This window comes from Salvia splendens, chromosome 16 (genome assembly GCF_004379255.2).
Source record: "Salvia splendens isolate huo1 chromosome 16, SspV2, whole genome shotgun sequence".
Lineage (NCBI taxonomy): Eukaryota > Viridiplantae > Streptophyta > Magnoliopsida > Lamiales > Lamiaceae > Salvia > Salvia splendens.
In genome coordinates this window covers 3,728,032-3,753,347 of record NC_056047.1, presented here as the reverse complement: position 1 = coordinate 3,753,347, position 25,316 = coordinate 3,728,032, and the positions used below count along the sequence as shown (strand labels likewise).

General features: G+C 35.3%; 4 protein-coding genes across 11 annotated transcripts; all 4 read right to left on the bottom strand.

Annotated features, from left to right (window-relative positions):
* Window positions 1-360: 360 nt before the first annotated feature.
* On the bottom strand, window positions 361-5,519 carry LOC121772607 (GPI ethanolamine phosphate transferase 1-like). Of its 2 annotated transcripts, XM_042169779.1 has the most exons (18): window positions 5,040-5,519; window positions 4,766-4,957; window positions 4,409-4,564; window positions 4,038-4,331; window positions 3,698-3,915; window positions 3,535-3,609; window positions 3,331-3,397; window positions 2,864-3,189; window positions 2,533-2,778; window positions 2,246-2,433; window positions 1,942-2,080; window positions 1,739-1,847; window positions 1,516-1,618; window positions 1,230-1,419; window positions 1,054-1,152; window positions 909-967; window positions 716-821; window positions 361-631 (listed from the first exon to the last, which is right to left on the bottom strand). In XM_042169779.1, the coding sequence occupies exons 1-18, from the start codon at window positions 5,284-5,286 to the stop codon at window positions 467-469; spliced, it is 2,979 nt and encodes a 992-aa protein (XP_042025713.1). In that variant the 5' UTR covers window positions 5,287-5,519; the 3' UTR covers window positions 361-466. The 2 variants fall into 2 exon arrangements, with proteins under 2 accessions (XP_042025713.1, XP_042025712.1); XM_042169778.1 differs by having other exon boundaries at window positions 1,516-1,847.
* Window positions 5,520-6,881: 1,362 nt separating this feature from the next.
* On the bottom strand, window positions 6,882-9,210 carry LOC121772567. Its single transcript, XM_042169713.1, has 4 exons — window positions 8,798-9,210; window positions 8,651-8,704; window positions 7,588-7,647; window positions 6,882-7,181 (listed from the first exon to the last, which is right to left on the bottom strand). The coding sequence occupies exons 1-4, from the start codon at window positions 9,119-9,121 to the stop codon at window positions 7,056-7,058; spliced, it is 564 nt and encodes a 187-aa protein (XP_042025647.1). The 5' UTR covers window positions 9,122-9,210; the 3' UTR covers window positions 6,882-7,055.
* Window positions 9,211-10,003: 793 nt separating this feature from the next.
* LOC121772592 lies at window positions 10,004-13,711 on the bottom strand. Of its 7 annotated transcripts, none has more exons than XM_042169753.1 (10): window positions 13,652-13,711; window positions 13,219-13,347; window positions 12,475-12,639; window positions 12,250-12,309; window positions 11,987-12,082; window positions 11,346-11,438; window positions 10,940-11,083; window positions 10,595-10,702; window positions 10,336-10,387; window positions 10,004-10,259 (listed from the first exon to the last, which is right to left on the bottom strand). In XM_042169753.1, the coding sequence occupies exons 2-10, from the start codon at window positions 13,315-13,317 to the stop codon at window positions 10,210-10,212; spliced, it is 867 nt and encodes a 288-aa protein (XP_042025687.1). In that variant the 5' UTR covers window positions 13,318-13,347; window positions 13,652-13,711; the 3' UTR covers window positions 10,004-10,209. The 7 variants fall into 7 exon arrangements, with proteins under 7 accessions (XP_042025687.1, XP_042025685.1, XP_042025683.1 ...); XM_042169751.1 differs by having other exon boundaries at window positions 13,219-13,345; window positions 13,649-13,706; XM_042169749.1 differs by lacking the exon at window positions 13,652-13,711 and adding an exon at window positions 13,486-13,620 and having other exon boundaries at window positions 13,219-13,345.
* Window positions 13,712-14,997: 1,286 nt separating this feature from the next.
* On the bottom strand, window positions 14,998-18,187 carry LOC121769707 (xyloglucan glycosyltransferase 4-like). The gene is made up of 4 exons (XM_042166445.1): window positions 16,960-18,187; window positions 16,561-16,869; window positions 16,072-16,476; window positions 14,998-15,925 (listed from the first exon to the last, which is right to left on the bottom strand). Exons 1-4 carry the CDS (start codon window positions 17,602-17,604, stop codon window positions 15,278-15,280), a joined length of 2,007 nt encoding a protein of 668 aa, XP_042022379.1. The 5' UTR covers window positions 17,605-18,187; the 3' UTR covers window positions 14,998-15,277.
* Between the last annotated feature and the right edge of the window lie 7,129 nt (window positions 18,188-25,316).

Here is a 25,316-nt window from a genome sequence, read left to right as displayed (position 1 = left end):
AAATCATAACCGACGAGTAATAAGATGAATTGATTAACAAAATTAAACTATAAATTATTCAAATCTGAGCACCCCCAATAATCTCTATCTTTCAAATACTTAATTCTATGTATTATTATCAGTTTATCTTATTGGGATTATCCAAAAGAGAAAAGCGAGATAAGTAAAATAACAAGATTATACTACTTGCATGCATGAGGTTAAAAGCGAGAAACATTTATTACAATATCATCTCTTTCATCTCTTTTCGATAATCAATACTTGCATGAGGTTAAAAATTATTATAATAATGTACCGATAAAGATGTCAGACTTAGTTACAAAAAATGCTGCAGATATAGAAAAGAAATAGAAACCAGAAGGAAAAATCAATTCTTTTACTTATACAAATTGCAAATGAGATGTCACAAAATTTGGGCATGAATGAATTAAGTGAAGAAGTTTGAGAAGAAAAGGAATGTGAAAAATCACATATGCTTTCGAGAATGGCGTTTGGATGATCTAATCTGGATGTGTTTAGTGTAAAGAGTGGTGACAGCAAACAACAGAAGCACAAAAACAACCTGAGCGCTCATGATTCCGAAATGGCTGATGCTGTTCCCGATTTCCATCCAGCTTCCCGTATTCCGTACCTGTCACCACACCACATCCATCATGTTAACGACCGTGTGTGTATGTGTTTCGTACTTATGTAGAATCGGGTCCAGAGACCGTACCAGGAAGAAGAAGTGAACTGTCATGATGTCCGAGCATATTATCACCAGAAAATAGCATCCCAGTAATGGAACTTTCACCATTTTGGTAATTGCAGTAAACGTGCACCTGCGTTTCATGATATAATTGAATTGAAAACCAGAGGAATGAAATCAATTCCGAATGATGCAGGAAGCGGGATAACCCTCTACTTACACAACGAGCATGAAAGGTATCAGCAATTTGAAAATGAGCAGGGCTGCCATCAGAAACGGCTGCAATGGGGAGCAAATTGAACGAAGTTAGCACCGGAGGATAAACTGAGACACACAATGTGGCAATCTTGAGGGTTAGTACTCACATTGAAGATTGTGATGAACCGATAAACGGAAGAGATCTCAAAACTTGCTATACTTGCAAAGTTGCCAGTTCCGAAGAATGCAATGTTGAAGAAGACCATCTGCAGACAGAAAGAAATAAGAAGCACGAGACATGAGGAACTGCACGAGGTTATATATAGGTGTATTTATCACTCACAAATGCTAAGGGAATGCGCATATCAGACAACCGCAAGCATCTTTCATTAGATTCCAAAATTAGGTCATCCTCCATAGCTGAGGTAGAACTTGAAGATTTGCTCGTCTGACTTATGTGGAGATAGGCGTTTTCGAAAAGTATCCATGCCATAAGCGCAAGTGCAAGAGCACCATAGAATACAGCTTCATATCTGCGCAGAAAGGTAAAACACGTGACCCAAAAAAGGTCTCATTAATTTAAAAAACTTCCCTGATTGCTAGGTAGTTTGTTAAAAGCATGAGATTACCCTATAGAAAGCAGGAGGAATGCAGGTGCAAAACCGAGGAATATGGAAGTAAGCCTTGACAAGAGACCAGTTGGTGAGAAAAGTGGCAGAACGATCGAAATACCTGTGAAGCAGATAAAGTAAACAATTCGATCAGTTATTTGGTGTAACCATCTATAGCCAGACCAAGAAAACCAATAGATGGATAAATGAAATGGCAAAGTAAAGAAAAGGCCAAACATACCAGCAATTGACCAATTTATCACTTGGTGTAATACAAGCAATTCCTGCTTCTCTGTTCTACGATATGTTGATAAGGGCACCATAACTGCTGAAAAAGCAACCAGCAACACCTATTGTATTGCAGGAAGAGTTTTGCATCAGATATTCAGTAGAAGAAATACATTATGCAATTGACATGATGGATAGTGTAGGACCTGTAGGTACCTGAAAGAGGAATATGATATTCGATTTGGACTTCTGCACTTCATGAGTGAGAGAGAGCCAAAATTTACTCTCTCTAGAATACATATCCAGGTATCTTGAAGCTACTCCAATTATTACAATCATGAACCCACTGGAAACTCTGCAAAATGACATTCAACGAGGTAGAAAAAAGTTTTTCATTCGTGCTATCTGCTCACCATAAAAAGGACTGAGCCGATGATGAATATATAGAGGTATTTCAGAAATTCAAGCACTAGTAATTCGGTATTATAAAGCAAAAACTTCATATAAACCAGGAACTTACACTAGTTTAGTATTATCTGGGATTTCAGCAGGCATCAAAGTAAAAATTGACAAAAACCAGCAAGCTAGCCATACAAAAACTGGTAATCCTGAGCCCCATGGCATAGAGTATTGAAGATACACTGAAGCAAAAACCCCAATAATCAAGAAAATCCAGGTGTAGATTTTCCTGTCCATGAAGCTTTTAACCTGCACAAATTCGAAGAAGAGAAACCAAGAATGAGATCCGGAGTAGTCAGGGATACCCTGGACGGTTACACGGATCAAAATCAGAGAAATGCTACATACCAGGATTTCAAGAACGAACACAGATACAATAAAGCTGGCCAAAAGTTTGGCCAAAAGTTTTGCAAAATAACGTATTTCTTTTCCAAGCATGTAACTCCAAAGTGCTCTCAGAAACCGATATTCACGGAAGATTCGGACCCAAAGAAAAATTGTCATTGCAAAGTATGCATGATAGAGGGGAGGAGAGTGTTCGACTAGCAGTATAACACACACCAACCCCATCAGGAGACATCCTAAGAAGTATATCTGTCGAAGGCAGATTAACTAGATTATTGTATAGAAGCACAAAAGGTTGTAGAACATTTTGTAAGGACTTAGTTTGTTTTAATACCTTCTTCGTGTTTGTCTGCAGGTAAACTGATTGGTCATTTTGGAAAAACTTTCTTGGCAACGAGGTATACTCTTGCAACACATGGACCATGAGATAAACCATCCATCCAAGGTAGCCAAGAGAAATTACAGTCATCAGCTGAAACCAATCATAGGTTTGAAAATAGTGAAGCCCTTCTAGTGCCAAACTTCGGAGATTTTCAGATAGCATTTTTGCAGCCTCATAATCGCTAATGGATATCAAGTGCTCGATTTGATCCAAGACAAAAGAATAATCGTTCAAGGGTTTGAAAGGCTTGAAACGCAACAAATTTGACTGCTTTAATTCTTATCTTATTATTAAGGAAAATGTAGTTGGAGAGTGAGTAATAAATGAAAAATATTAGAGCTTCTGTGAGCTGCAACAAGCTAGAAACATTTCAAGCAAAAGTTAGAAAATAAACACATTATTGGCTGTACGAAGGATACGCAATTTCCGAAGAAATTGATTGAGAATTTGCTTTGTGTTGGCCAACACAGCTTCAACTTCGTCAACCTGGACATAATGGAAAAAATTGCAATAGTGAAGATTCATAGTGTAAAATAAAGACTATGAGTAATTACATACTTCAATCTTAGATTCGTAAAAGACAAATCCCATGGTTTTAAGCTTTCATTACATTGCCAGCTTACCTTACTAAGATTAACAAATCCAAGCGGCAAATTTCCAACTGAGTTAACAGGACACGGCAAACCTACAAGAGTTGACTGTCAAAAGTTCCAAAGAAAAATGTTAAAAATAAAGGTAGGCATTTCAAATGGAACTTAAAATTCACTATTTGATTAATTGTACAACCATCAATGGTGCTATATCAGCTTGATTCACATCCTGTCTCTCGAAGCCATTGAGACCCCAGTCAGCTGGTGTAGGCATATCATGAACATGGTCATCAACAAAGCGAACAGTGTTTTCATGGTGATGGTTTTCAAAAGTTCGAACAGGTGGTCGAACACCAGCTCCCCAAGCAACGAGGGGAGTGTCAGTGTTTGACGGATGCCCATCTCCATGACTCCCTTTCAAGATCAAAGATAGCTATCAGCATGTGAATGCCCCAAAGTCAAGTATTCAAAGAATTCTCAGCTGAATACGCATCACACTTATAAAATGAGAGTACGAGTAAGTCAGTGTGGTTGACCTTTGTCACTCATCCCATGATCAGCAGTAAAAACAAAGGCTGTCGAATTGTCCTTGAAGTAATTCTGAACAAGATTATAAACTCTTTCAGCAATTTGGTCAACAACTCTAACGTTATTGAGATATATGGTTGAGTAAGGCCGATGAGCATGACCATTTGAATCACAACCAAGCAGGTGCAGGAATACAACAAGATTATCTTGTTGAAGAAGTTGCTTCAGTTTCACATCTTCTTTAGACCTGTTCAAGAGGCCCTCGAATTGATCCAGGGACCATTCATCCAAAAATGATGCATCTGCAGAAACCATATACTAAGTTACAAAGAATCGACCTAAGACTAAAAGAAGAAAATAAGAAAATAAAGTAACAAACCAGTCGCAAAATCTTCATATTCATGAGGATAAGAGTTCCATGTGCTATGCTCCAAGGCACCACAAAATATAGGGATAATATCCGGGCTGCCAAATGCAAAAGTATGCCGGCTCCTATTAAACACAGAATCAAACTCAACCGGATTTGCTTTCCATCCTAGAATAAAACAGTATCAAGTGACCAAATTTGGAGAAAAAAAAAGTAATGTAGACATCTCAAAACACTTATCATAACAGAATATACTAAATCTTGATCCCTCTCCACCATTAACACATCTTAAGCTACCAAGACTAAGTTAATCAAAAGAAATATCACTACAAACCAGCATTGATCCAAATACTCAAATTAATACCCTACCTTTAGTAACGGCACTAGGATCTTCATAAAAACCAGCAATAATAGAAACATGTCCAGGCCTAGATTCCGTAGGGGGCCGGGCGTGCGACACCCCCCAACGACCGCGCTCCTTGATCACACTCCTCAAGAACGGCGCCCTGTAGCTCCCATTTGAATCAGGCTCGAAAAACTTGTCCGCCCTCAAACCGTCCGCTGCAGTCAAAACAGAGCAAACTCGTTCAGACAAAAAATCAAACACCTTGTGAGGAATGCGAAGTTCATGTAAAATAACTACCAACAAGCAGCACGAGACGCTTCGCAGGGGCCGAGAACCGCGGCGTGACGGGCTCCATGCCGTGGACGATTGGGGTCTTGAAATAAATGTCAAAAATGCTGAGCATGTAGATTGCGTGGAGTGCTACTCCAAGAATCACTAGCCATTTCTCTCGTCTTCCCAGAAACTGAGTTCGGATTTTGGGACTGTTTGCTTCGGGTGATCTGGCGCTGCTCCTCACTCCGAGGATTCCATCACCTCCCCTCATTTTTTAGTCAAGATTGGATTTTTCGCAACTGGATCTTCGATATCAACGAAGCTCGATTTGAATTGATTCTCAAAACTGGGTCAATTGTTCAGAAAGGAAAAAGGGTCAGTGGATTAGAGTTCTGTTCCTGAGCCGGAATCCTGTGAGTTGCTGCAGCGATTCAAACGTACAACTCCTTAAGCGTAGGATGGAGTGGTGTTCAGTTCTTCCCCTTTTTCCATTTTAGGTTTAGTGTTCAACTGTATAAACTAATTAATCAATACACATTTTTAACTTATTATAGGCATAAATATTTTTAAACCAGAATTTCTTTAAATTGATTACAAACATAATATTTTCAAAATTAGGAGAACTTTTAGTTTTGAATCGTAGTATGAATTATGGAGATGTTTTAATTTTTAATTGTATGAATATTCTCCAGCTTCTTCCTTCTGCTCATAAGCTTGATAATTAATTAAAACGATGCAAATAATAAGTTCAATATATGAAATCATTATATATTCTATAAAGACTACAAGTAATTACATGGACAATATCGCAAATTTCACTATTTCAAATTTCGGTTCAATTTGAATTTTCATACAACTTCTTGCAATATTAATTGATTCAATTGTGGATCCAGAGTTGGGTCGGAAATTCTTGAAAATTGGCTCGTTTGAAAATCTATAGCCAAAATTGGCCATTTTTTGGATATTACTTAGGGAGTCGCACATTTAGCCAAAATGTGTGAACCCGTTATAATATAAACCAACAAAATGGCCCATTTTGGGCCATGAATTCTCAAATGAGCTCGTTCCAAGAACTTTGCCATGAGAAGGGAATAAAAATAGATGTCCAAATCATTTTGACTCCCAACACTTTTTTATTATAAAAAGACATGATAACTAGATTCCAAGTTTGCAACATAGTTGAAGAATAACTGATCCCATTGCAACATAGTAAAGCTCTTATCATGTTTTTAGGTGAGTAACTTATTACACATGGATATTACTACAACATCTAAAACCTCAAACAAGCTCTTTGAGAGTGGTGACAGACACAGCTGCAACAACAAGACCGACGAAAACCATCGCAGCGATGGCGTCGCGCCTGTTGGACCACCGGAGGACCACCGGAGGGGCTGGGGGCGGGCGCCTCGGCCCCACTGGCTGTTGCAGCCAGAGCGACCAACGTCACCAACATCACGGTCAAGATAGCAACTCCTTTGGCAGCCATTTATATACGAGTATGTTTTTTCATTTGTTGAAATGCTTTAATTTTATTTCTTTGTGAGTTGACTATGCTGATGCTCTTATACTGTTTTTATACTAGCTGAAATGTGCATGTTTGAATAGATGATTTCTATGTATGCATTATATTTCTGATAGAGTCAAATGATAATTGGTGATAACTAAGAACAAGAAACTAAGAAATCAAAACTAGGCGACACTTTCAATGCAAATTTTGACAATCATGATTCTAGTCTGTTATTTCCCACAAGAATCAGCTGTAGATATGTTGAATATACAAGAATCTGTCTTTTTTAAAAAAAATCCTGTCTTACATAAATAAATCAATAATAATAAACATTTTTCATAGCCTCAGATTGGTTGCCCTTTCATCTAATGAAATTGTGATTCTCATAAGCTCATGTAAGTGTCATATAACAAATTATAGAAATAATTAATCAACAGAGGTGCCTCAGAATTACAAGAGAGTGGTGCTCAAAATTTGGGCAAGAACAGAAACCCTTACACTCCTAGTGGCAATGAGGTCGAAGTGTACACGGTCTAGCTCAAATCTTCTTCGTCCTGAAAGCTCAAATTCAATGCTTGCAGCTTGAAGCCTGAACCCTGAATGATCTCGACTAAGTTTGAGGCGACCCCGGTAGCTTGCACGGTTGTTTGCTTTGTTAGCTACAAAAGAACAAAGGTTGTCACTTGCTATGTTTAAAAACAAGCAAGAATGGTTAAGAATAAGACTATATGTCTACATGCATCTGCTCTGAGACTGTCAAAAAACTGCTTGAACTTTCAGTACCCCTCGATGTGAGACGATATAAAAATTGGCATATGGTAAGAGTCAAGAGATGCTACGTTCATGTAAGGATGTCCAAGGCCAAGTGTGTGCTAAACGATATTGTTCAAAGGATTTAGAAATGAGAAACTTGTGGTTATATTCTAGCTGCTATGCTATACGAATCGTCATCCAATTAATGTCGAAAGGAAAAACCACCAAGATTTGGAGACACTTCTATATGCTTCATTATCACACATTCACACATAAGGAAATGATGGCTAAGGCAATGAGTGAAGAAAATACCTCTACACTTGCTATGCCCTCGAGTACTTGAACTTTGAGATCTGTAACGCCTTCTACACCCTATAATATAGAATCGGGATTTCGATACATTAAAATAATTGGAAACTTAGTTAAACATTTACTTGAGTACATGATGATTCCCAAGGAAGACAGCAATATCAGTCCAAGGAACGATCAAGAGGGTAAAGCAGCCGGGTAGGATATTTATGAAGCTAGTTTGAGATGGCTAATTCACGAGCACTCAATTTTCAATATGTATACTTGTATTTATTGCAAAAATGGCACAAACGTAGATTAGTTTACAACACAATGTGTGTGTAAATGTGTGAAAAACAATCAAGAAGATTCTTTTTTCCCAAAAAAAGAGATGATAAATACTCCTTCACCAAAAGCAACATCATGTGCCAGTAAGGCAAAAAAACATTTATCACTACTATATATAGACTAACTCGAAAACCATTTGCTCATTTCAAGAGCAACAACCACACCTGCACATTTGCCGGGTGTTAATTATTGTACAAATGAAACTGAATGATCTTCCCATGGAAAAAGAATTTAATGAATTCTAGCAGTTTTGGGGAGTAAACAAAAGGTTGATTAATCGGAAAATGCAGGATAAAGAACTTCTCAGTTGCAAGAAGACATGATCTTTCTATCATGAAAAATAAAAACACGAACTTTAAATTCTTAGCAATTCAAGTCATAGCCCAAATTCGATTTTCCCCATCAATTTTCATGAAGCATTACATAAACTAAGAAAACGTCTTATTTTTTATAAAATTATACTTAGTCAAGAAATGACATTTTACAAGTCAATTTTCAAACAAATCAAGAAGAGGAAAACACGAGAATTGAATAGATAAGAAAGTTAAGAGCATGGTGGATAATGTGGTACAGTTAAATTGGCAAGAAAAAGACCTAAAGTTCATATTTTTATCAGCAAATAAGTTAAAAACATGTATTCTATCTATGCTACACGTTGAACAAAAATATAAATAAACGAGATAAGTAATGGATCAAGACTTCGACATAATGGGGGGGAAAAAAGAACGAATGAAGCTACCTGCAAAGCCTTAGTAACCGCAGGAACAGCTGCGTCGCTCATCGTTCCTTCTGCCTACACATTTCAAATCAAATTTCATTCAGACATTTCATCAAACATCTAACGTATGATTACGAGAAACTAACAAAACACTGAAACAAATAAAACCTGAAATAGCATGGTGAGCACGTCGGAAGGCGACACTGCAACAGACACGGTCTGGTCGGCGGTGGCCTCAGAAGCACGCGGCGAGGCTTCCTCTTCCGGTATAAGGATCCCTTCTTCCTCCGCCACGGCCCGTACTATGGCGCGCCTTGAATTTGGGTGCTTGCAAACTGATGAATTGCAGGAAATGGCGTAGTTCTTGAATTGGGTCCGGAATTTAACGCAAGGGGATTGTGAATTGAGTGGGCTGAGAGCAGAGGATGGGTAGTTAGAGAGAGAACAAGGAGAAGTGTGTGTGGAGAGTGAGAATGCGGAGATGGAAGCCATTGTTTTGGATCAGTGAGAGATGATTGTGGAGCAACGCCTTCTACTCTATCCACAACGAGAGACGCTGCAATAAAAACTGAAATACTACAATTGTACTTTTTTTTCCTTTTTGAAATACCCACGTTCATTCACTCGTATCAGCTAAGTTGAGTCGTATTTTCTTTTGGGATTTTGAAATACTCTAGCTCATTCACTCGTATCAACTAAGTTGAGTCATATTTTCTTTTGGGATGTTTCAATTAAATTAAGTTATATTCAATCACTCATTTTATTCTCTCAATTTTATTCTTCTTTATTACTTTTCAACACATTTTTTAATTTTTATTTTAAAAATTGACTCAATTTAGTTGAGATAGTGGAGTAGGAATTATTTGTAAGTGTACTCCATGGCGTATTTAGCTCGTGTGACTTTCCACAAAAAAAAACAGTTTAAAAGTTACTACTAGAAAAAAAAAATCAATATAAAAGTATAATTCTACTTCAAAGAGGAAGTTGTAATAAAAGAGATCATAAAATAAAACAATTCTTGGAATTAAGTCTTTAATTTTAATTTGATTTGTAAAAAAAATGTGTACAGAAAATGTATAATCATATAGTAGTGGAGTACTTTAGTTCAATTATGGAGTAAATATTGAACTATGCCGTACAAAATTTAGAAACTCAATTGAACTAAATAAACATATTTTTACAAAGAAGAAAAAGCACACTATTTACACTACCTTGAGAAGTTAGGTATTCGTAGTGTATTACACCGTACAAGAAATAGTTCAATAATGAAACCGAATATTAAAGTAAAATATACATCAGTCACATATACCATCATCCCATCAACAACAAAACTTGAATAAGTTCCAAAATTTGTGCTCGCATTCTTGGGTAAAATTAGTGAAAAACATGCACAGAGATATATAGAAGGATGCAGCAGCTGTTAAGCTAATAGATAGTATTTCAATTCAAAATAATCACAAAAGAGCAAAATAGCATCTAAATCCACTTCTCCACACATTTCAGCTACTAACAAGTTCCTAATGGCTTATCTACAATTTCAACGTTCACCACTACATGCAGACCTTGGTCGTTATCTCATGTCACACTCCATTAGGATTTCGCATGTCACAATCCACTTGGATTTCGCCCACTGCACGGATCGCATATGGTTACTAAAAGCACATATGAAGATATTATCTGAAATGAAATTATAGAAATGGGATTACTCTTTAGATGCACTCCACAGTTTGCTTGGGCATCAGCTTCAGTGTTGCTCTCCTGACAATATAATGTGAGACTCATGAGCCTTATAACGACAGCTTATAAATATAGCATAACACATAACTCATCAACAAACTGAACTAGGTTTATGCAAACAACTCTAGTCACAAAAAATAGGTCTTAGTGTGAGCTGAATGTGGTAATTAAAATCATGCACATTCTTGCGCTAAAGTGTTATGGAAGGGATTGAATGTTTCAACTTACTCTTTCGATATGCATTATCTGGAAGGACAAGAATTGGTTTTTGAGCTCTTTAGCTATCTTACACAATTCAGTCATATTCTGTGTTTTGGTTCTCCATAGACCTTGAACCTGTCATTGAGAAAAATTAGCAAGTAAAGAAAGATATGATAGTGGTCCAGTGAATAGTTATATAGTCAGTAAAAAGACCATTTCAATACTTCATATGCAACGGCTGTTGTGGAGGGGATTATAACTCACTGATACAACAGTACTAGTAGACCACGTGTTTTTTTTTGTGTGTTCAATTTGTTAATTTATGTATATTAAATGAAAGAGGTAACATAGTTGGAGAGGAATGGCTAATACCTGCATGCAAACAAGTTTGGAGTCTCCTCGGACACATATATGTTTGTAACCTTTTGTAAGAGCATATCTTAACCCCAAAATGCAACCTCTGTATTCAGCTACATTATTGGTTGCTATGCCCACACCTTCACGCAATCGAAACACCTAGAAGTATCGAGTGTGGTAATAAAAGGTCAGATATGTGGCATTGTAACCAAGAGCACCACCTAGAACCAACTAGATGGAAAATTCAAAGGATTCATGTGATTTTGAACTTTGAGCATGAAAGAGTTTCAACCATGACATTAAAAGTTGTATAAGATAGAAAAGTAAATCCCTAGATTGAAAAAAAAATAATAAAATAAAATCAAACAAAAAAACGTGATATTGTGTAGATAATCTATGGTTGGCAGGCAAAAAAAAGTACCATGTTCCCATCTGCTGACCGAAGTATAGCCCCAGCACCAGCTTGCCCAGGGTTGCCCTTAGAAGCACCATCAAACTCAAGAATACACGAACTCTGTACATAAAATGGTAAATCAAGTTGTGAAATTTTCATGACCACCTCAAATCTAATTATAAGTTACAAATAAGTACATGTGAGAAGGATAAAGCCAGAACCACTAACATGAGTGTATGCCTGATTGGGAGTATCAGTAGAGAGAAGTTTTGATAGTGATAGAGTAATTCTGATAAGAAAATGAAAAAAAATTGCAGGCGAAAACTACCGCAAGCACCAAGTGCCAATCCGGAATAAACTTCCTGCCCAAGCAGAATAACTACCGAATCACTAAGATAACTACCTTTGGTAACTGGAGACTATGACATATAGTTGGTGCTCAGGGCTACACCATTATGAAGGTGAGTCAGCTGTTTCTAAGAACATAGCCAAACTGGAAACAAAAAGTCGACTAATCAAGGAAAAGGTGTTTAACAAAATTCAAATACATTCAAATGGTGCTCAAGCACATCATATATGCTCAGACAAGCTCATTCTAAATTATAATCCCAGCTTTCAGGGTACTGAGACGAAAAATCTAGTAAACATAACACATTAGAGAAACTTACACAATATGACGATACTGGAGGAACTTGAAGGAAATTATCTAACTTTGCATCCTTCAGCTGAGGATTCACGGGAAAAGAAGATGATACAACAAGCTCCTGTGGAGAAAGAATAGTGTCCTTTTGTTAAATGGAATCATACAAATCACAGGAAATAATTCGTAGAACTGAAGGCATGGAAATGCATGGTCCAGCAGACTGATAATTACATGCTAGGAGTATTACTTTACTGCCACAAATTGCTACCAAGAACTCAGATCTATTACCTGTGACCTCTTCTCCACATGCTTTTTGCTAGCTGATTTATCTTTTGAAGAATTTGGTTCCTGAATAGAATTAAAATTGACATTATACATTTATGATCTTAATGATCTAATGCATAAAAAAACAATTTTCATATTTGCAATCTTTAACGGGTCTAAATAAGCGAACCAAAACAAATAAACTTGACACATCTGAAACAATTCAGCCTTCTCAGTCCAGAACTTTACCCGAAAAGGGCAAGTGAGAAGTTGGCCAAATAGAGCTTGATCGTCTTGCATGTCACTAGAATCAATACAGTAAATAGCATTCTTGAGTCCATGAGATGAGAGAAAGTCCCCAGCTTCTTTTGACAGACCATATCCTTTAAAAACACTTATGGAAGTATCGTTTGCCTACAGGAGAAACATTTACATGAAAAAATCAACAATATGTAATTAGAACTAATACAAACATCTAGGCGTTTCTCATGAACCAAGATAGTCTAGTCTAAAACTGCAACATGATGGTGTTGGAAGGAAATGCTTCATCTAGCAAACTAGTATGTACTACTACCCAAAGTATAAAAAATTGGTCAGGTCGCCATTCATAATTGGTGTTGGTGATCACCAATCATCAATCATCAAAATAAATGAGTCAAAAGTTAACAGAATGAGATGTTGCTAAAATCTTTTCTCTGAAACCCAAGGAACTCTACAGTCCACACACACACATAATGTCGAAGGCCGCTTCAAAAAGTCCCTCCCAATTTTTTTAACATTTCACAAGTAACACCATCCACTTACTCTTTTTTACCAACATCTACAAGACAATCAATTTCCAGTTGCAATAAACCTTGCTTGCTTGAAAATGCAGTACATTATAAAGCATTATACATACTCAAAATCCAAATGCATGCAGTAAGGAAAGGAAAAGGTGACAAAAAAATAGAATGCAGAGTGGTAGAACTGGAAATGGATTAAGAAGAAAATTACAGAAGCTTGAAGAACCGATTCAAGATCAGTTATGCTTTTATACACTCCAACAACACCCCCCTTTCGCACAACATAAAAAGCATCCTTTTCATCCCCCATCTTCCCAGCAGCTCTCAAACTTCAAACACTGCAAAATTTCAAAAAAATAAAAAAATAAGACTAACTGAAATACCAGGACCGAGAAATGTAATCGCATGGTTGAATCATCCGACAAACATGCATAAGAAGTAATCTCAAACCCTAATATCAACAAAATCAAAATGATACACGCAGTCAAAAATTGGGCTTCTCTAACAGGGAAAAATCAACATCCCCAAAATTACTTCCTTGAACTGGGAATTTATACTGATTGCGACTAAGCAAGCTGAAATTGTAGCTGATTTAAGAAAAGACAACGACAAAAAAACGGATGAAAAGAAATTTTTTTGACCTTTTCAATTATTGGCGCAGCTTCGTAGAGTGTGAGACTGTGAGTGATAGTGTTGAATAGGAAAGTAATGGTTCAATTTGCTGAGAGTGTGGGCCAATTGGCGGGAAAATGGAACCACATTTGGGCCCCCAGGCCCATTAATTAGTACTCCAGTACATAGAATGTGTGTTTGAAATTTTTATTTTTTGCATTGTGTATATTTAGATATCTTTGGTTGTTATGACTCGTTATTATATACTATCCATTTAGTATTGAATTGTGAAATTATTTTAATTGTAAAAAAGATATAACATATTATCATATAATTATTCAACTAAAATTAAGTTATGAGATTCAAGATATAATCTTCAAACTAAAAGGACTCTTAAGTGATTATAATGCACGAGAAATCTATAGTGAAATGGAAATTTGATACTCTCTCCGTCCACGAAAAAATAGACATGTTTTGTCATTTTGGTTCGTCCATAAAAAATAGACAAAGTTTAAAAAAGAAAGTTTCCAACCAATACTCTAACCATATGCATTATTCTAAATGTGGATCTCACAATCCACTAACACTCATTCAACATTTTCCCTCCCTCTCTCTTGCTTTTTCATATATTTCTCTTACTTTACCAATTATAGTATTATAAATTAAACCGTGCCGTTCACAATCTTATCTATTTTTCGTGGACAAAGAGAGTAATAAATGAGGGAGACGGAGTGCACAATATGTGTGCTTCTAGAAACTTTGCAAGTCTAATTTATTTATCGCAAATTGCCAAATAAATCAGGAATGGTCATCAAATTTAGTTTCATTCTATAATTTTCAAAATTTGAAAATTAAATTACAAAAGATTGAATTTTTTTTGCAGTTACCTCACCGTATATTTATTTGGCGAAATAAGAGATGATGCAATGGTCAATCTTGAATACGTTGACAAAACGACTACATCTGATTTAGTGCGCAATCATGTGATTCACATATTCAAGATCGATTGTCACATCATGTCTTATTTCACTAGAAAATAAACGAGTGAGATAATTGAGAAATTTTCTATCTTTCGTAATTTAGTTTTCAAAATTTGCAATGTGCGGAATGAACCTGAATTTTACCATTTTTCAAAATTTATTTGGTCGAATCCATGATAGTATTCTAGTGTTTGATCAACATTTAATTCGTTTATTTGCTGATATTTGAATTGTTTGGAAGAGTTGTATATACTAATCTTATCATACTTGCAAATTACAGAAATATTGCGGTGGTGTGAGATCCGAGGTACAAAAAAAGTAGTAACAACATAAACAATAACATAAATCTTAGAAATAACAACTACTACTATATTTATTCAAGAATCAAGGTCAGAAAAAGAGAAAAATGGTTATTTATATCCATTAGTATATAAATAACTTAATAACAAGTGACAGTCCATGTAATTATACAATTAAAGAATCAAATCTACTCTTTTTTGCTAACCTTTTTTTTTGGTGTGTGATGAGTAAAATCCAGTCATAACAGAGAAGGCTGTATTCCTCTTGAACTGGATAATTACTTCTTTAACTATAATGCAAAATAATACATGTCCAACAACACACATATAAAAATTTAATTAAAGAAAAATACCACCACCATGTCTCGTTCTCTCCATCTCAGCTCACCTGCTCTCCAATCAGATCCAATCCCACCACCAAAAATGTCAATCCCTGAAACAGCAAGTAGTAGAAATGGATCCCCTGTGCCGAAAGCAAGCTCCTCGCGGCCGCCGTCAGCAAGAGGAAGGCGAGCGCGAGCTCCTTCCGGTATATCTTGTTTGTCTTCTTCTTCGACTTCATCGCTGCAGCAGGCTGTTCGCTGCTCATCTTCTCGAGCATCTCCAGGCCGGACTCTGAGAGCCGTCTCTGGATCTTCTCCTCGTTCTGATTCTTCGACTCCCTCTCGACAAGGCTGAGCAGGTCCGACTCGGACGCCCTGCCTGTTTTCTTCGTCACCACCCACTCGTAGGCGCTGCCTAGCTGGAAGAGACCCGAGATCATCGCGTTGAACTTGGTGACAGACATGGTGTTCTCGAAGAGGAGGTATGGCATTAGGAAGGGGAAGGATTTCGGGGCGGGTAGGATGTTGAGGATCGACATGACGATCGGGACGTAACAGATCACCCACGCAGGTAGCTCGGCTTCGGGTATGAACATTGTCAATGGGAGTATGATGCAGAAGAGTGTGAATGAGTAAAAGGGGAGCACTAGTTTCCTCAGCAGGAAAAACAAGAATATCAAATTCGCCTTCTTGCAATATGATACCTGCACATATACAACAACGACAACGACAACAACGAAGGCATTCAATAACAATTCATGAATCTCAATAGTTTTCAATAGAATCACTGCTAAAAGAGGACAAATTTTTGGCCTAATTTTAAAAGGGATGTAAGAGATTCTTGATATACCTTTGAAGACAAGATCTGAGGGAGGCATAGCCTAAAGAGCTGCATCGGGCCAGAGTGCCACCGGTGCTGCTGCTTTTTGTAGGCCTCATACGACTCTGGCAGCTCACAGAGGACTCTAACGTCGTTAAGGAAGATGAACTTCCAGCCGTGCAAGTGGGCCCGGACAGCTATGTCCATGTCCTCAACTGTCGTCCTCTCGAGCCAGCCACCAGACTCCTCCAACGCCTGGATCCTCCACACGCCAGCAGTGCCATTGAAACCGAAGAAATTGATGAAAAGGCCATTCACTTGCTGCTCCACCTCAAAATGGAAGCACAGGTTGATGTTCTGGAGCCTCGTGAGCAAGTTCTCGTCCTTGTTCACGAATGACCAGCGCGCCTGCACCAGCCCCAAGTCGGGCTTTCCCTGAAACGAAAGGTGACACAGATGAACACTAGAACACCAAGGAAGAACACAGTTTGTGATCAACTGATTGATGGTTATCAATACCTTGAAATGAGGCACGGTCAGTTTGAGGAAATCGGGATTGGGTTGGAAATCTGCATCGAGTATCGTGACGAATTCGTAGTCTTTCACATATTCACAAGACATTGCAGATTTAAGGTTGCCTGCTTTGTATCCAGTTCTGTCGAACCTATGCCTATAGATAATGTTCACCCCTTTCTCCTTCCACAACATCACCTCTTCGCGTATAAGGCGCTGGCAGAGCTCGTCATCTGAGTCGTCCAACACCTGCACCAGAAACCGATCCTTCGGCCAATCCAGCTGACAAGCAGCACCAATCGACTGCTCAAACACCTAATCAACAAACGATGCATCTATTTAGCACAATCTAATCAAAATGAATCAAGATCACAAAACAAGAATCTATTCCTTTGATTGCATTACCTCTTTCTCATTGCACATAGGAATCTGAACAAGAACCATGGGGAAGCTCGAGCCATCCTCGATATCGAAAGGCTCTCCCTCCACAACCGGCTTCATCCTAGTCAACTTCACCCAAAAACACCCTAAGCACTGCACGAGGCGATCCGCGGACTGGATCATGAACAACACAATGCAAAATTTGGACAACGTGACAATCATGGGAGCAACATATTCAACTCTGAAGCTCAACCAAGACATGTAGCACCACTGCACGAGATTCGGGACCTCCCACGGATTCACCGCGCTCAAATCCCACTCATTGTAGTAAGCAAACACCTCCACCACCAATGCAATCAAAGAAACAGCAAGAAACACTTTTATAAACACATACAATCTCCCCTTATACCTCGGATCCTCCTCGTTCTGATCCGACGAAGCAATGCGCTTCTTCACCAACCCGAAAACCGTGAACAGGCTCGTTGCTAGCCACGGGATGCACGCGGCAGCTCTGTGAGCCTTCAACAGGAGCAGCCATGTGAATTGCTTCGGGCTAGCCGATCTTTGCTTCTCTTGGAACTTTGATCGACCACCTGACGGGTCGTTCACCTCTATCAATGAGATGTTCTCCGCCTTCTCCAGCGTCACAACCACAGAATTCGGTGCCATAATTGGGGCTTTTTTGTTGGAAAAATGGTGTGATCAGATGCAACTAAAATGGAAATCTTTGAGAAAAAAAGGAAATGGGTTGACCTCAAATTGTAAAAAGTTGAGGCTTTATACACTCTTTATAACTAAAACCATCTATTTCTGTTTCTGTAAACATAAATAGAAACAGCAACGAATTTAGTTATCTCGTATCTCACATATATATATGTGTGTGGTTTTCAACAAAATCTGGATCTCAAACAGAACAGAATGGCAGAGACTCCAGAAAATCAGTTGGAAAAACTGAGGTATCAACCAATCAAGTCAAACAAGAGAGAGAGAAGAAGGCAATACGGTAATGTGAGCTAATAAAGGTGAGAGAGAATGCGAATTATACAGCTTCCGGTGTCAGTGGTGAGGCAGATGGAAGGTCCACTGCACAGCTTTAGCCAAAGAATCAAAGTATAAATAATAATCCAAATATTTGATTTTATGATTTTAATCAATCGGTGATGAAAACTGGAAAGCGTGTGTGTGTTTCTTGCATTTTCTTTATACTAATAATCTTTTTTTGCCATATAAAAATCGTGCATAAAAAATTGAAGAAAAAAGGAAAAGGGTCACAAGATTCACCACTACAGGGTGTCGGTGTGGATTAATAAGAGGTTAATGATAACTAATTACAGCCAAATTCGCAGATGTTTTTCATCTTATACCATGTTCAGAAGCTTCATGTCATGTCTGCTGACCTGTAATCTTTTCTTTTTTATTTCGCTATTTATTTATTTTTTTCGTTTTTGATTTGAGAGATGGCAGCTTGTCATTGGTAAATAGACTATCCACCTACCTCTATATTCTTATCTCTAAAAATTTAAATTTAAATTTAAATTTGCTCTTTAATGATCCAGTAGAGATTAAGTATTTTGGTTTTAATTCGGATTGCTTCTCAACAAATTCTAGTTTTAAATATCAGTCTTTAAATTATTGATTTTTTATGATTTTATAACTAAATTATTAACTTACTCTGATTTTATAAATTTCGATGATAACATAGTCTGATGACTTATTTATAGATATTAACTAAAATAAAATTACTTTTAAATAATAAAACAACGTCACATTATACTATATTTAAAGAATTTCATTAGTCCGAGTTAAGGTTTATATTAAGTCATGTTGATGTCAAAACTTTGATTAGTTGAAAAATCAAAATAAATCAATAGTTTATTATACATACATTTTAAAGCTGATATGTAAAATAAATTATACAAGTAAATACCACTATTTAAAATTAATTGACTATAATCTCGATGTACGTACACTTATTATATCCATGTTTACTGAATACACAATTCAACACTGAATATTTAATTATCTAGCGCACAATCCATCACGTTGTAATTTGGTTTCATCATCAAGTTGAAATTTGCTTATATGTAAATGCAGGATATTTGCTTATATATACAATTGAATCCACAGTAATATTTACATATCATACCATCAAATTATATAGAAATAGAATCCACAGTAATATAATAATTTACAAATTGCACAATATTTAGGATAAAAAGAAAAAAAGTAGGCTTCTATTCACACTTCCTGAAGTTTTGACCTCTCGAGATCATGCCATCAACTTTTCAATCTAGCATAGGTCATATACTTTTAAAAAAAATTATGTGACTTTAAAGGTTGAATAATTTGAAGTGGTAAAATTATTGAAACATATATCTTAACTTAGATATTATTAAATTAAAAAGTGCAGTGTGAATGTAGATGGAAAATGGATGTACAATCAAATTTTATTGTGGAGCCAATAGGTTGTCCGCTGTCACGTTATGAATTATTATTGAAGAAATTGAGGAATAGTATATAACATTAGCCATTATCTTTTACTCGAATAAGTACATGGGTTGTCTTATGATGTCTTCATATGTTATTATGTTATTGATGTGATTTATAGTAGTAGTATATAGTATTGATAGCTGCCTGAGTAAGGAGTATTTATGTGTGACAGATATTTTTTTTGAGAATCTATAAATTGTGAAAATCGATAAATTGGTGAGAAGTGCCGTTAATTTGGTGTATATGTATACAAAAAAATACTACTAAGACTAAGTATTTATGAAGACATGATATTTAATTTATGTTATTTCTGTATTCTATATATTATAGTATTAATAATTAAAGTTTAATTATTTTTTTCTCCTAATACCTAAGTCCTAAGTTACAAAGAAGAAGAGAAATAACAGGTTCTTCAGTTCTTGTATAATTTGTAAATCAGATGGTTCCAGTCATAATATTTGAGATATAAACAAAACAAAACAAAACAAAAACTATGTGCGACGCAGATCTAAATACAGAGTATCAATTTAGATTGTAGTATCAAGTTTTATATAATTAACTAAAACCGGAAATACTAATGAAGTTCTAGAACAGAAATAATGATTGGATATAAAAATTAACACGTTTTACGACCTTTGATTGCAAGAAAATGTCTACTCTCTCTAATCGAAGAAAATATCTTTTTTATTATTTTAATATTTTTTATTTCTCTCTTTACATGTTATTAGTTGCGTAGTTACTAAACTTGAGAGACAAATTGTCAGGCTACATTTTATTATCTTGGTGATAAGAAAACTCTAAGGTGGTCGTCGTTGGATTGAGTGAATTCGATTCGATAATTAATAATGGATATTGTCACATTGAAATTTAAACCCTAAATTAAATACTAGTAATGAAATTTAAATTTACCATCCCGGGTCCTCAAACACACTCTTCATCAATTAGATCTTTATTGGTGCAATTTTTGTCATTATCTCATTTAAAAGTAGCTTTTTTGCTTCTTAATTGATTTCTTTTATTGTGACATAATAAATACGGAGTAATATATATACATGAAAATGTAGATCGGCATTTTTACTTAAATAAATAATAATTTATTCAATTATAAGTTTGACTTCAATTTAATATTTTAAGCACCGTTTACGCCATGATGGGGTCCACTGACTCCACGAGCAGCACAAATTTCTCTCGTTAGATCAAATAAACGTGTCACATAAATCAGATTGTGATATATAATTAGTCAAATTTCAAATCAATAAGCTCTCGCCAGAATTAATTTAATTTCAGAGTTGACATTACAAAAGAAGGAAATAGTTTTAAATTCAAAAAAATAAATACGTACTACAATTACAGAATGTGCTGATCCCAAACTAATAAATACAATTACACTTTTTGCCCAATATATATGTGCTGGCATTGAGAAACAAATTAATGATACTGATATTATTTTATACTGAAATTGAGCTTTTTAGATCACTAAAATTGTGACTGATAACATAAAATTAGTGAACTACTATATCAAAATTATTTTATTAATGCTGGTATTTTCTTCAGTGTTTGAGATTTTGTTGGTTTGTATTAGTGAACTACTGCTATTTGGTTGTTTTAATTGCCCTTGTTGGTTTTTACAGATTTTATTTATGTGGATTGTGATGGTTTCGGATAGAATTATATTGTTGTTTTTCTGCTTGGTTAGAATAGACATATGGTTGGCTCATTTCCACCAACTGATTTTTTTTTGGAAATTAGTGAATCATTTATCTAAAATTGTACTCCCTCCGTTCCAATTAAATTGAGTCGTATTCCTATTTGAGATGTCACAACTAAGTTGAGTCATTTCTTCATTTTTTTCGACTAAAAATAAAACATCTAATCACTCTTACTTTATTCTATCAAATAATTTACTCTCTCTTTATCTCTTTATTCATCTCTCCAATTTTCAACACAATTTATTAATCTTCGTGTCCAAAAGTTTTGATTTAACTTAGTTGGGACGGAGCAGTATGATATTGACAATGTTTTTTTAGAAAATAAAATGAAAAAAAGGAAAAATAAAATTACTATTGAAATAGATAAAGCGTAGAAGTGGATGTGGGCTGTAATGGGTGAAGGTGCTGTGGTATTGCATGGTGGATAGGGTACATCACCTTGACAACATCAAGCCTCACTTGCAATGCCACCACTTTCCCTTTTTTCGACTCTTAAATAAAATAAAATTCATTGGTTTATTTTCTTTTCCAAATTAAGAATTAACTTAAAATTGTAAATGACTCGACAGACTCGAGTCCAGCGTAATCTGATGTTTATAGTAATTACTCAATTTAATTTTCAACGGAAAATTCAAATAGTAGATAAGTGGATTTTTAAATAAACGTTTTCATGATTCACAAAAGCTTCGTTGATGGACCTCTCTAGATAGTAGATAAGTGGATTTTTCTATGATGAAATATTACGATTTCATATTTGTAATGAGTTGTTGAATTTATGCACATGTGTTTCAAATTGATGACATAGTTGAATTATTTGCTAAGTGTATTAAAAAAATGAAAAAAATAATTGTTGGTACTATTTCACAGAAATTTTGGAATGTTATTAAATACAATATCACTCAAATTAGGTTCCGTGGAAAATATAAGTAAAATGTTTAAATTCATAATTTTTCCCTTTTAATCTAACCAAAGTCCAAAATTGTTATAGCAATTTGCCTAAAATATACTCCCTACTTTACATTATCAATAATGGTAAAGTAAAAAAAAGAAAGACGACAAATTAAAACAAAGAAAAAATGGTAAACATAATAGGAGTAGTTATGACAAATAAATTATTCAAGATAGCAAAGAAGACCAAAAATGACTAGGGGTGGGAAATTATACCGAAATACCGTAATACCGGACTTACCGTACCGAAAAAATACCGAAAATACCGATTTTTCGGTATACCGCAGTTTCTGGTACGGTATCAGTGTTTCGGTACGGTAACGGTATCAATTTTTCTATACCGCGGTATACCGGTATACCACGGTATACCGATAGATTATTATATATATATTAATATTAAATGTGTTGTAATATATATATTACATTTATATATATTATATTAAAAAAAATTAATACATCAATTAATACAATAAAATTAAACATTCAAATGATAATTTATTCAAACAAATTCAAAATTAACCTGAATTATTTTTTTATCAACTCATCCTATTAAATATAATTAACACAATAGCACATAACACTGAAAGAAGATTGGAAATACGCTATCGGGAATATGTTTCAACAGAGCACATTTGAAAGAATTTGTATTAACTCACACCATTTAGTATATGATTCTTTGTGTAATGTCATATTCCAAATATACAAAGTAATTAAAATTTTTGTTTTATTCTTCGTTCTACTTCATAAAATGTCAATTAAAAATATGTGCAGCTGAAAATGAATCAAATCGTTTAATTAGTGTTTAATTCATTATATGCTATCTTATTTTATATACTACTTAAATTGAAGGATAAATAAATTGGATACTGATCAGTCATTCTTAATTCTTAAAGAGAAATAAATGTCCAATTTAAATTACTAACTAGTGTCACTCTCGTGTGATGCACGGGTCATTTTAATTTCTTCATATTTATTTCATTATGCGAAATAAAAGTTGTGAAATGATAAACAAAAGAATATTCGACATCCTCTTACTTTGGATTATACTTTTTCAATCACATTAACCCTACCTAGCCACAAGAGTGCGTTTAAATGCCACCTTTTCTTAAAAATGTCAATACCATCACATTAAAATTTCAACACATATTTGTGTTGACATTTTAATAAATTGTCTAGACATTTAAATATCAGACTTAAAATTAAAAAGCATTTTAAATCTGTGAAAATATGAATTAACCGTTGAGTTATAACTGCAGGAGCAAGTTTACGTTGCAATAATTAGGTGTTTTGATATATCGATGTTACACTCCATACATTTCTTTTGGTTTGGTTGTTTGTGTATTGTGATTATGCTCGACTATTAATAATGGTTATCAAATGCAGGGTCATCTTCAACGATTTTTTGTGGAATTTTGAGAAATGAAGACAACGTGGTTGCAAGAAATGAAGATAATGTTGTTGACCATGACTTCATAAATTGTTTTAGATTTGAATGTTGAAGTTTTATTAATTTGAATGCTATGAACAAGATTTGATTGTGATGAAGTTTTATTATTTTGGGCTTTTTTAAATAGTTGAACACTTGAATTGTTATTTTAAATATTTTGGACACAATAGGTTTTTTTTCGGTATACCGTTACCGTTACCATATTACGGTATGGTAACGGTATCAAAAAATATCATACATAATTTCCGATATACCGAAAATTCGGTACGGTATCGGTATTGAATTTTGTCATACCGTACTTTCCGGTACGGTATGCGGTATGGCACGGTCGGTACGGTATACCGTACCGACCCACCCCTAAACATGACGGATATAACCGATCACAAACGCCCATGTGATTAGCAACTTATGTCACGGTAGTGCCAATAATCAATACACACATACTATAATAAATTAATAAAATAAAAAATAATGTGAATCTAATACACTTCTAAGTGCAAAACCAGTTCACCTACTAACAATTAAAATTAAATTAATTAGGATGTAATCACTAATCAGACAGCAGTATTTGCATGCAGAAGGTACAAAGCATTAATAGCCACGTGGCTTAGAGGGGAGCAGCAATCTCATTACAGCAGCTGCTCCACATGCAACTGCTTTATTTAAAGATTATTTTTTTTTGTTTATTATTGCATAATTAGATTACATTAATAATGTCATTAATATCATATGGGCCACAAACAGACTGCTTAGACCATGAAATTTTATTTGTTTCTAATTTTATATATTTGTTGATGATTCATAAAAATCACTAGTACTATAAAATAGCAAAATTTTCTGAAATTAATGTTTTGCGCTACAAGGTTGTGATTTGTAACTCAATTATTTATAGAGATCCTTTCATTGTAACTACAAGAAGTTGATCAACATCACAACCTTCACAAACTAGAGTGAGGTTGTAGGTTTGATCTCATGAAACTAGACTCCAATCTCAGTTATACATAATCGACCCAAGTGACTGTGGAAATCACTATTTAGATCTGTTATACATCAAGAAGAAAGATATATTTATAGAGATTTTTATTATTAAAGTAAAAGAAGGATATAAATGATGAAAATGAAAGATAATTGAGATGGAACACTCACTAATATGTCAATGATTCCATACTCTACGATATATTGATATACAATTCATTCAATGTCTAGCTACTTCAAGATTTCTAGGACGATCAATATATATATGTAGAGTATCTTTCACGATCTAACCGTGAATTGTATATGCAGAATGAATATTTTCGTTAAATTTTCACTTTAATAATCTCACTTTACTGCCAATTCAATTTAAAATGACCGGGATTATTAACTATTCATGAAACAGATTAGAATAACCATTTCAAGAAAAAAATTTGTGCCACCAATAACCACTATGTAATGAAGAATATTGGATTAACCATTTCAAGGAAAATATCTTTATACGAAGTACTATATAATGAAAAGTGTGCCCATAGGGCAGGGGCAGCGCAATTGACAATGGAGGGGCAAATCTTGCTGCAATGAGCCTGAGTTCGAATTCCACTGCTGTTGTGTAGTTGCTGATGGACTTCTGGCACTCAGTGAATTAAGGCATCCCCCTTAATGAGCTACTGCGTACCCTGATTGAACCCCCTCACACACGATGTCGAGCCGGAGTGTGGGGGCCACCAAGGCGACGGAATCGCCTTTTTTCTGCAATGAAAAAGCGCCAATGACCATGCAGAAAAAGCGCCAATGACCATTTCAAGACAATG